At 67.5% G+C, this 10,929-nt stretch overlaps 1 protein-coding gene across 1 annotated transcript; it reads left to right on the forward strand.

Moving 5' to 3' along the window:
* The first annotated feature begins 211 nt into the window (after nt 1–211).
* LOC111155678 (autoimmune regulator) lies at nt 212–9,804 on the forward strand. Its single transcript, XM_022515968.1, has 14 exons — nt 212–457; nt 887–1,061; nt 1,302–1,457; nt 1,747–1,821; nt 2,376–2,489; nt 3,294–3,433; nt 3,524–3,604; nt 4,323–4,438; nt 5,500–5,599; nt 6,122–6,304; nt 6,844–6,962; nt 7,048–7,150; nt 8,824–8,892; nt 9,724–9,804. The coding sequence occupies exons 1-14, from the start codon at nt 212–214 to the stop codon at nt 9,802–9,804; spliced, it is 1,758 nt and encodes a 585-aa protein (XP_022371676.1).
* The last annotated feature ends 1,125 nt before the right edge of the window (nt 9,805–10,929 follow it).

Below are 10,929 nucleotides of genomic sequence, written 5' to 3' on the forward strand. Positions count from 1 at the left end.
TGGGGGGGCCTGGGGCCTTGTCCTCACTGGATTACACGGAATTTTCCATGCTGGCCCCTCCCTCTGGCCCTGATTGGCTCTGGGGAACAGCCTTTGCTCTTTTCGGGGAGAGTCTGCTATAATAGAGATGGGGTGCTGACTGGGCTCAGCCCTCCACAGGTGCCCGCCCCACTGTGCCCCCGGACAGGGCCGCGCGGGCCAGAAGGCAGAGATGGCCCAGACACTCCCCAAGTCCAGTGGCATCCCAAGGCCGCGCGACCCCAGGCGGGGAGAGGGGGCCCCGAGTCCCATGCCCCCAGAACCCACGACGGTGGGCGAGGCCCGGGCAGGTGGGGACGCTGTGCTGCGCCGTCTCCTGAGGCTGCACCGCACAGAGATCGCCGTGGCCGTGGACAGCGCCTTCCCGCTGCTGCACGCGCTGGCCGACCACGACGTGGTCCCCGAGGACAAGTTCCAGGTGGGCCCCAATCCGGACTCCCGGCACCCCCCAGTCTCCCCAAGCCCTGCCGTCGAGCCAGAGCCGACGTCTGGGAGGACGAGCTTCAGATGGGCCTTACTGGCCCCCCACGAGTGGGTGTCAGAAGGTTGGGACGGGGGCTGCTGGTGTGATCACAGGTCAGGGGCCTGGCCTCCAGGACAAGTTCCCGTCCTCCCGATGCCCCCTCCCAGCCCTCCTGAAGCTGCCCTCCAAGCCAGGGGTGTGGTAGCCGAGTCCCAGGCCGGCCTCCCTCGCCCCAAGCACCCTCGGGCATGGCCACGCCCACCTCAACGCAGGGGCATGGACACAGCGCCCACGTCTCCTGCAGCACCCTCCAGGAGGGTGTCAGGAAGTGGGGGTACTGGGGAGGCAGGCGGCAGGGCCTCCCACTCCCCGCCCTTGCTTCAGGAGACTCTGCGTCTGAAGGAGAAGGAAGGCTGCCCACAGGCCTTCCACGCGCTCCTCTCATGGCTCCTGACCCAGGACGCAGCTGCCATCCTGGACTTCTGGAGGGTTCTCTTTAAGGACTACAACCTGGAGAGATATGCCCGGCTACAGCCCATCTTAGACGGCTTCCCCAAAGGTGGGGAGGGCACCGTGGGGGTGCGGGGGTCCCACGGGGCTCGGCCCCTCTCGCTGGGGGCCTGCGGCAGCTGGAGTCACTCCAGCTGGACTGAGGAGGGAGGGTCGGGGCATGGTTAGGGAGCCCCTGGACATCACCCAGGACCGTCCTGGCCTCTGCGTGCCGAAGGGCCGGGGTCTTGCCCTCCTTGCCATGGTGGGGGCTCCGGTCTTGAGGCTCGGCCCCCCTCGCACCCTGCAGATGTGGACCTCAGCCAGCCCCGGAAGGGGAGGAAGCCCCCGACGGGCCCCAAGGCCCCAGTGCTGCTGCCCAGACCCCCCACCAAGAGGAAGGCCCCGGAGGAGCCAAGGGTCGCCCTGCCTGTGGCATCGTCTCCACAGGGGACCTCCAGCCCAGGTGCCTAGTTGAGGAGCTAGTCGGCCACAGACTGCCCTGGGGAGCGCCTCACCCCCGACCACACCCCCTTCCCCACCGCCTGGCCAAGAGCCTGCCCAGCAGGGGCTGCAGAGGTCCCCTCTGGATACCTAGAGGGTGAGCCTAGCCGTCCCTTGTCCCAGGACCCTGGGAAGTGGGCAGGATGTGGACACCAGAGCTCAGTAAAGCAAGGGGACCAAAGGGAGTTGGGGAGGCCCCACCTTGACCCCAGCAGGGAGATGAGGGCAGGGCTGGTGCGCTCCCCCTGCAGGCTCCCAGGCGAAGGCCAAGCCGTCCAAGAAGCCCGAGAGCAGCGCGGAGCCACAGCGCCTCCCGCCGGGAACCGGTGAGCCAGGCGAGGTGGGGTGCTGCCCTCGGAGGGCCTGTCCTGGCGTCTCAGATCACCCCACATGTGGCTGGCCCCGTGTCCCCGTCCTTCAGGGTCAGCCCAGACCACGCTTCCTCCAGAGTGTCCTGCTTGTCCGTCTGCTGGATGAAGCCTGGCCCCTCTCTGTCCCCTCCTTGCCCCAAGCCTGGGGGACCTCAGAGACCTCCTGTGGTCACCTGGCCTGCAGGCCGCCCCAGAACTTGGCCTCCCTCCCAGCAGCCCAGGGCCAAGTGCTGGGGTCCATGTTCATCCCTGCCCGCCGTGCGGAGTGAGCTCCCACACACACCCAGCACGCACACGCACATGCACACACACCCACGGGTTCTCTCTACAGTTACTCATGGGCTGTCTGTCTGCGAGGGGCTGGGCCCCCTCCAACGCCCGCCCTGGGCAGAAGGAAAGAAGGGTTCCACAGCCCAGGCACCTCTCGCCCCCCCACCGCCTGCAGCAAGGCGGTGTTCAGGGGCTCTCCTTGCGATGGGTGACCCCCCATCTGCCTCTCCTCTTCTCAGGAATTCAGACCATGTCCACTTCGGTCCAGAGGGCTGTGACGGTGTCGTCGGGGGATGTCCCAGGAGCCTGTGGGGCGGTGGAGGGGATCCTCATCCAGCAGGTGTTCGAGTCAGGTAGACGGCTCGCGGGGGGGGGGGGCTGCAGGAGGGACGTAGGCCCCCTGAACCCCGACCACCCTGAGCACCTGGCGGCCCCAGCGCTGGTGGGACCATGACTCTGCTACCTCTGGAGGGGGGATGGGCACCAAGGGCTCCCCTCGGGGGTGCGGGGCCCTGGACTTCTGGGGGGCCGGCGGTCCAGGGCCACAGCCTGGGTCAGCTCTGCACATTCAGACGGGCCCCTCAGGGTCTTGGACTCACCGCCCCCCCCCACAGGAGGTTCTCCCACAGGACAGCCTACCCCCCACCTCCCTTCCCTCCCTCTGAGCTGGGCAGCTGTCCATGGGGATGCTGAGCACAGTGAGGGCCAGCTGGTCCCTGGGAGCCAGGGAGGGTCCCAGGGAGGGCCCCGAGGACCCTGCAGGAGCTCCCCATGGCAGTTATGACCAACGGCCACGAAGCAGGCAGCTTCGAACAACAGGACTCCCCAGATCAAGGTGTCGCAGGGCCTTGCTGCCTCGGAAGGCTCCGGAGGAAACTTTCCCGCCTCGCAGCTCCCTCCCCTGGGATGCCCGCAGGCCTCCACCCTGTTGTCTGCCGCCCAGCCACAGGGTCTCCTCCCTGTGTATGTGTCCTCTCCGCTCTTCTTGGGGGCACCCGTCATCGGACCCAGTGTCCCCAGCGTCCCTCAGGAGCCTGGTCCCTAGCGGAGCGGGGCTGAGCGGGGCGGGGACGTGGCAGGAGCCGGCAGCCGAGAGCCTGCCCAGGGCGCCCGGTCCCGGGGCCGCTGAGCGGGGCCCAGCCGGCCTCTCCTCCCAGGCCGAGCTAAGAAGTGCATCCAGGTCGGGGGGGAGTTTTACACCCCCAGCAAGTTCGAAGACCCCAGCGCGAAGAGCAAGACGCGGGGCAGCGGCCTGAAGACACTGGTCCGGGCCAAGGGGCCCCAGGCTTCTGCCCCCGTAAGCACCGACCTCTGAACCGGGAGCTCAGCTGAGGCAGGGCCTGCCGGCGGGGCTCCTCTGGTGGTGACCCCCCCTTTCCCCCAGCAGGGCGGAGGTGAGCTGAGAGCTGGCCAGCAGGGCAGGGCACGGGCGGCTCCCGCCCTCCCCAGCGAGCCCCAGCCCCACCAGGTAATGCTCCGCCCACGGGGGGAGGGGGTGGAACATGCCTCCATCACCTTCTGCCCCGAGCCCGGGGCACTCCCGTGGGGGTGAGGACAGAGGCCCGGCTTTCCTTTAGCACTACTCTTTCTGGTAACACACAACCGTAAAATTCCAAGTAAGTCAAGGAAAGCGAGTCCTACCGGGCTTTGACCACCACGGTCTGGTCTAGGACCCGCTGTCCCTTGTCTCCCAGCGGGCCAGTGGGTGGGGGGTGGCCCCTGCTGGGAGTCAGGAAGCGGAGCATCAGTTCTGTTCTTGGGCTCCCAGCGCAAGGTCACGGCTCTGACAGCCCCCCTCCCATACCGGGCAGGGTGCTGGGCCCCAGGCACTCAGGAAGGGCGGGATCCCTGCCTGCCTCCAAGGGCTCCCCGGAAGGCAGTGGCCGGGGGCGGGGGGCTGGTTATGACAACGAGTGTGCTCATCGCTGTGCAAGGCTGCCTGGTCTGGTGGGCTTCTGGAGGAGGTGACCCCGCGGAGGGGACTGTGGCACCATTTGGGCTGCGAGGTGGGGACATCTCAGAGGTGGGGACATTGGGGAGGGCAGGGAGCAGGGGCAGAATCTGGGGCACGGGCCAGCTGGGAGCAGGCAGGGGATGCGGCAGTGGAGCTGCTCTGAGGGGCTCCCCGGGAGGGCGCCCCCCACCCCGGGATCTTCCAGAGGCTTCGTGTGTCTTGCCCGCGTCAGAAGAACGAGGACGAGTGTGCCGTGTGCCGGGATGGCGGGGAGCTCATCTGCTGCGACGGCTGCCCCCGGGCCTTCCACCTGGCCTGCCTGTCCCCGCCGCTCCGGGACATTCCCAGGTGAGCCCGGCATGCTGGCCACCCAGGCTGCCCCCGCCTGCCTCCATGGCCTCTTCTACCCAGCGGACCCTGACCCTGGGCAGGAGGCTGCCCAGAAGTTTCTCCGTTCCGCAGCTGGGAGGGAGGCCTTCGTTTACATCACTGGACGTGAGGCTGGGGCCTGGGTCCTCCCTCCCCACCTCCCCGTGTGCCCACACTGGTCCCCCATCATTCCCTAAGCCTGGCCAGGAGGGGGCCCCAGAGGGCAGAGAAGAAAGAAGGCTCCTGGTGACAAACAGCCATCCTGTCCCATCTCACCGCACACCCACCAGCCCAAACTCCCCCAAGCCGCCGGTCCCCCCCTCTCCAAGCAAGGTCGTCTTCAAAGTCAGGCCGAGTGTGCCCATCCCAGGCAGGGTACCTGTCCGGAGTCTGCCTCCTGGCTCTCCCTGACCCGATACTCCCAGCCCTAGCCTCTCCCACCAGCTCCCACAGCAGGAGGGGAAGAGCCTGGGTGGGACAAGTGACCCCCACTTCCATCCTGGCCCAGCCCCCTGAGTGACCTTGACCCGGTGGCTTGTTTCTGAGCCCCAGATGCTTGTCACTGGAATGAGAGGGTCGGGGCGGGGCTGCCGTCTTCCTTCCTGCCCTTGACCATGTCCCCTTCTGCTGGGCACCACCTGCTTGTGGAAACGTGGGTCCGGGGGGTATAAACACCCCAGTTCAGAGAGGTCCCACGGACGCGGGGCCCATGAGAGCCACGCCCAGGATCTCTAGGTTAGCAGGAGTCCCAGATTCTCGGGGCTTGGCAGAGACGCTCTCAGACAGGACACCGACGAGGCTAGCGAGGGCCACCCCACCAGGGGTAACCTCCCCAGTGTCCTGGGCTCTCCTGCAGACTGGCCGGGCCAGCGCCTCCATCGTGGCTTTGCCCACTGGCCTGCCTGGGCCTCCGTTTCCCCACCTGAAAAGGGAAAGGGGTGACTTGGAGGGAACTTCAGGCCTCCCCTGCCCTGCGCATTGGGAGTCTACTGTCCCTTCTGCTCGCCTTGCACGCCCCCGGCTGGTGGCCACGGGAGCAGCGGGACGTGGAGGTGTTCCAGATGCCTGCAGGCAAGAGCCCCGCCGGACCTGCCCCGGGCCGAGGAGCCCCCGCCCCCGGAGCCGCCCGCGGAGCCCCCGGTACGCGCAGGCCCCTTCCAGGACCCTCTGTCCAGCCTCCTGGCCGCTCCTGCAGGTCGGGCCGGCCCCAGCCATGCAGCTGTGCGCTCCCCGCCCGGCCTGGCCTCACCGGCTCAGCTTTCCACACTGGGAAGTGGCCCTTCCAGTGGCCCCATTTCTCTGGCCTCAGCTCTGTCGGTCCAGCACAGGGATGCCCTTCGGCTACTGAGAACATTCTCTCAGAATGTTTTGAGCATCTGGCTGGAGCGGAGACGCAGGTGATAGAATACAGGCCGCGGTACAGACTGAGCTCACCGACAGCCCGCGAGGGCCACAGACACCCTGCGAGGGCCACAGACACCCCACCTCAGATGGGGGTGCAAGGACCTTGCTGAGCAACTGGACCCAAACCTTTTCAACCCAGTGTGGGGTTCCCCGACACCAGCTCCCCTGGGCTCCCAGGGTCCGGGGATCACTGACTCCCTGGGTGGCCCTGTGCCAGTCCCCCTGTGGCCTCTCCAAGCACTGACCCCCCGGTTCCAGGTCCTTCTGGGACTGAGGCTGACAGGAGAAGAGGCGAAGGGACTGTCCAGGGAGACCCTGGTCGGGACCGACACCGCTGCCCCCTACAAGCACCTGCCCGCCCCACCTTCGGCAGCCCCCTTGCCGGTGCTGGACCCCTCAGCCCTGCGCCCCCTACTGTGTGTGGGCCCTGAGGGGCAGCAGGTGAGGGGGTGCTGGGGTCGGGTGGCTGTCTGCTGGGGGCTCAGGGCCTGCAGGCCCCCACATGGAGCTCTGACACGCTGGGGGAGAGGGGTTGTTGTCAGATGGGGGGGTCAGTCTCAGGGCTGAGGGAGGCCTTTGCCAAGAGCCGCCAGACTGGCCATGGAGAGGGAGGCCCGGGGGCTGGGTGATGGAGGAGCGCCCCCAGAGCTGGGCCGGGAAGGAAGCTTCCGGAGGGACCCCAGCGGGAGTGAGATTCTGTCCCTGATCCTGAGACCCCTACCCCCAGCTACCACGATAAGGGGGGTGGCCCCTCATGTTGGGGAGTCCCAGTCCCCCACACCCTCCCGACTCCTCTGGGGGTGCAGTCCTGGGGTCCCCTTGACCAGCCCTAAAAAGGGGGTCTGGGCCCACCAAGGCAGAGGAGGTCTCTCCCAGCTGCAGTCCGAGGGTGCCGGTGTCCCTGAGCTCCCGGGGGCGGGGCAGAGGGCGTGGCCGTGCGTGTCCCCCTGTCCTCCCGACACCGCGCTGCTCCCCTCCAGGGTCCCGCGGGCGCGCGGTGCGGCGTGTGCGGGGACGGCACGGACGCGCTGCGGTGCGCGCACTGCGCCGCCGCCTTCCACTGGCGCTGCCACTTCCCCGGGGCCGTCGCGCGGCCAGGGTGAGTGCGACGACGGCTGGGGCGCTGGGCCGGGGAGGGACACCACTGGCCGCGGCGCCCCCGACACCCTGTCGGCTGTGCGCAGGGCCGTCCCGCGCTGCCGATCCTGCTCCGGAGACGCAGACCCCGCCCCCGAGGAGGGGGCGACCGCCCCAAATCCCGCCCGCGCTGCGCTAGAGCCTGCCAAGGTCAGTGCTACTCGGGGAGGCCCTGACCCCGCGGGATTGGGGTGGCCGGGACACCTCCAGGGACTGCCCAGGTGCCCGCTTCCCGGGTGAGCACCAATGAACCCCTCGTTGGTTGTTTTCACACGTTACAGTTGTTCAAACGGGCCCCTTTTGGGTAACTTAGCATCGGTTTGAAAGGGACACCCACTCAGCAACAGTGGTATGAGTTGGCGGTTGGACCCGTTTCACGGTGACCGAGCCCAGCCCCAAGTCCCCCTCTCCCAGTCCCTGGGGCGCACATAGCCCCGGTGGGTGGGGGTGAGGCGGGAGCAGCACGGAGGCCCCACACCTGGGAAGAGCAAGCCCGCTGGGCTGCCCAGTGTGGCCGGGCTGCACGGGGCTCCTAGTCCTCTGGCCCCTCTGGGCGCCCCCGCCCCAGGCCCCCCTGCAGCCCCCTCCTGCCTCCAGCCGGGAGAGTTCTCCGTGGTCGTGGTCGTCAGTCTGCCTTCCGGCTGAGCGGCACTGGTCCCGGGAGCCCCGAGGGCTGGGAGTCCTGTATGCAGGCTTCCTGACGTGTCCCTGACCCCAGGACATCCTCTGAGGGCCCTGGGGGAGGTGAGAAGTCCCACTCCCATCCGTGGCCCAGCCTCCTTCCCGACAGTACCACCTACTCCCCGGACACGCTGTGTGGGTAACAGGCCAGCCCAGGAACTGGGGGGCCAAGGCCGTGCCCACGAGGGGACTGCCGCACAGCCCCACAGCCTGGCCCGCACCTGCCTGCGCGCGCTTTGCGGGTCGGCCTGGAAGGCTCGTCCCCACCCGTCTGCACCGCGCACGCTCAAGCGCGCGGGGGTGCCCGCCCCACCCTAGGGGGTCCTTCCCGAAAGAAGATGCTTCCTCTTGGACACCTGGGATCTTTGCTTTTAAAAGAGCTCGTCCTTGAGATGTAAAATGTAATGACCTTGGAGAGTAGCCGTCCCGCCCCCTTAGCCCCCCCCCCACCCGGCCCCACCTTCCCCAGGCGCAGTCCCAAGAATGTGGGTGTGGCCCCGGACCTTTTTTCCCCCAGCCCCGCCCCCCCACCAGACAAGCCTTGGAGGCTGTGCTCCCCCTTCCCGCCCTCGGGCTGGTGCTGCCTCCCAAGACCCGTGTTGATGAGCTTGGACTTGGCGATTTTGAGCCAGAAGCTGGCTGTCTCCTGTGTGGTTCGTTCCCTGGCCTGGCCCCTTAGCCAGGGGCACCATGGGCTCTGGCAGTGTTTGTTGGATGGTTGAATGGCTGGCATAGGACCAGGCACTTTCCTCTCTGGGCCTCAGTTTCCCCATCCATGACAGGTTCCCTGCTAGCTGGTTCTCTAAGTTGCCTGGCTTTCCCTAGAAGGCTGCGCGTACAGGTGGAGGCAGGCAGGCCCTGGGAGCCTCGGGGAACCAGCTTCCAGGGGAGCCGGGGCCTGGCTAGCAGTTAGGAGCTCGCTCATGCCCACCCTGCCCGTGCCCAGCAGCCTGGGAGGAGCCAGGTGCTAGAATTCAGATCCCGGGGCCCTGCCTGGGGCAGCGGCCCCACTGCTCTGGCATGAGCCTCTGCCCCTAGGGCACCCCCCCAGCCCCGTTGCCTCAGCAGGGAGTCCTGCTTCCTTTTGGCGGTCCCTAGCAGGGGTGCGGAAGCTGGGCTGACCTTCCTTTCCTGGGCTGCAGGCAGGGGACAGTTCTGCTGGTCACGAGCCGGTTCTGCACAGGGACGACCTGGAATCCCTCCTAAGCGAGGTAACATATCACCCACTGGTCCCTAAAGCAGCCGGCACCCAAGCCTGCCCAGCGGCTGGGACAGCCCCCTTCTCTGGGGCTCCCAAGCATCACAACAGGCCCATGCAGGCCCCTCCCCGCACATGCAGGAGCCCACAGGGGGCCCTGAGCCCTTCCCGCCTCCAGCCCTGTCCGGGGGTCCTAGACCCTGGGGTCCGGGGACTGCAGAACCTCACACCAGCACTGCTGAATCCTGGCGTCCTCCGGGGGTGGGTCAGGCGCCCCGGAACCTCTCAGTGGACCTCTCACGGCCCCATCAACCCAGGCCTCTGCCCCCAAGGATGAGCAGCTTCAGTCACTGGGAAGAAACCGGGGCTTCTAGGGGTTCCGCCTTCTTTTGACAGGGGTCAGACTCCTCCAGCCATCCCCAGAGCCAGGGGGCCAACATGTGTCCTCCTCGGGTCGTGGGGCCCTGCCCTGTGCGGTGGGCTGGGCGCAGGGGTGTCCCACACAGTTCAGGTGTCTTTGGGGGGGACCCCAGGCCCTGTAGCTCTGGCAGGGGCAGCTGCCGGAGACCAGGCCCCTGAGTGCAGGGAGGGAGAGAGCCCCCAGAAGAAGGGGCAGAACAGCCGCAGTGGCCTCGCCCCGTGCTTACAGGATGCTATGATGGAGCACTGGATGAGGAGTCCATCCCCGCCTGGCACGTCTTGTGGTGCCTTGGGCCTCAGTTTCCCTACCTCTGAATGGGAGGGTCAGGGTGCTCAGAATGCCTGGTGACCCTGGCGGCCAGGCTGTGCACAGCTGTCTGTGGGCTGTGCTCGGTCCCCGAGTCCCTGCTCTGCTGTCTTGCAGCACTCCTTCGACGGAATCCTGCAGTGGGCCATCCAGAGCATGGCCCGCCCGCTGGCCGAGGCGCCCACCTTCCCCTCCTGATCCAGGAAGCCGGGGTCTGTGGGGCAGCCCTGGGGGAGGGGAGGCCCCCCGCCGACGCAGCCTCAGCTGAGAGCTGACCCCTGCTCCCCACTCCCCACTCCCAGTCAACATGCTTGTGAGTCCCCCGCTCATGCTTACCGCGGCCTCCCCTGAGCGGGCAGCAGGACACACTCCCCAGCCCTGGGAGCTGGGTTAGGACCAAGAAAAAAGGAAAGGTCCAGGTGTCGTCTACACTCGGCTTGCAGCCGCGACTTGTCTTTGTGCACACACCAGCGTCGCACAAACTCAGATAAAAACCACTCCGGGGGGGTTTGACGTGCTCTCCCGTGGGGGGTGGGCCCCCTGCCTTTCCTGTGCCCCAGGCGTAGGCCACGCTGGTGGGAAGGGATAGGCCCGAGAAGCGGACAATGCGCCCCTCTCTCTGCTGGCTCCTGCCCCCGCCGTCCACCTGCAGTGAGGTCCAGGCTCCCCCACATCGTCTGCTGCCCCCACGGGCCCCCAGCGCCTGCGCCCCTCAGAGCCTCGGGGACTGACAGCCTCCTTCCCTTGGGGCTCCCCGTCCGCCTCCTTGTTCCGTCAGACGTTTACCTGGGAGACCTTGGTGGCAGATCGTCTGTATCTGCCCAGGCACGCCGGTCCGGGGGGACTATTCCGGCTGGAGGGACAAATCGCGTGTAGGAGGCAGGTGACCTCCGTGAGGCATGAGGCAGGCCCAAGCTAGGGCAGGAGGATGCTGGGGATGGAGGCTGAGGGGGCAGGTGGGGGACAAACATCGGTCCGGCAGGTCTGGGTGAAGGGGGCCACAGGGCCAGCACCTCCCCTTACTTTCCTTGCGGTGCATGCTGTGGTCAGATGCTGGTCCATGGCCAGGGTCCGGGCTGGGACCCTGCCTAGGACACAGCTCTTGGGTCGGTTGTGGTGGAAGAAGACATCGGGGCCATTAGAGCTCCCCACCCGCAGGTACCCCGTGGTGGGTCGCCCCGACGGGGAGGGAGGGAGTGGCCACAGGCCTTGCCCTGTGTGGGCAGCTGAGCTGAGACCCATGTGCTGACTTTGGACGGCAGCTTACGTCCCCTCCCAGGGCAGCCCAGCCAGGGAGTGACATCAGGGATAGGACTCGTGGCC

This window comes from Enhydra lutris, unplaced genomic scaffold, assembly GCF_002288905.1.
Source record: "Enhydra lutris kenyoni isolate GAN:26980312 unplaced genomic scaffold, ASM228890v2 scaffoldscaffold43, whole genome shotgun sequence".
Classification (NCBI taxonomy): domain Eukaryota; kingdom Metazoa; phylum Chordata; class Mammalia; order Carnivora; family Mustelidae; genus Enhydra; species Enhydra lutris.

Coding starts and splice junctions, on each gene's coding strand:
- LOC111155678 (XM_022515968.1), top strand. CDS start 212: ATGGCCCAGACACTCCCCAAGTCCAGTGGCATCCCAAGGCCGCGCGAC. Junction 1,062..1,301: donor CTTAGACGGCTTCCCCAAAG/GTGGGGAGGGCA, acceptor CGCACCCTGCAG/ATGTGGACCTCAGCCAGCCC. Junction 3,434..3,523: donor GGCCCCAGGCTTCTGCCCCC/GTAAGCACCGAC, acceptor TTCCCCCAGCAG/GGCGGAGGTGAGCTGAGAGC.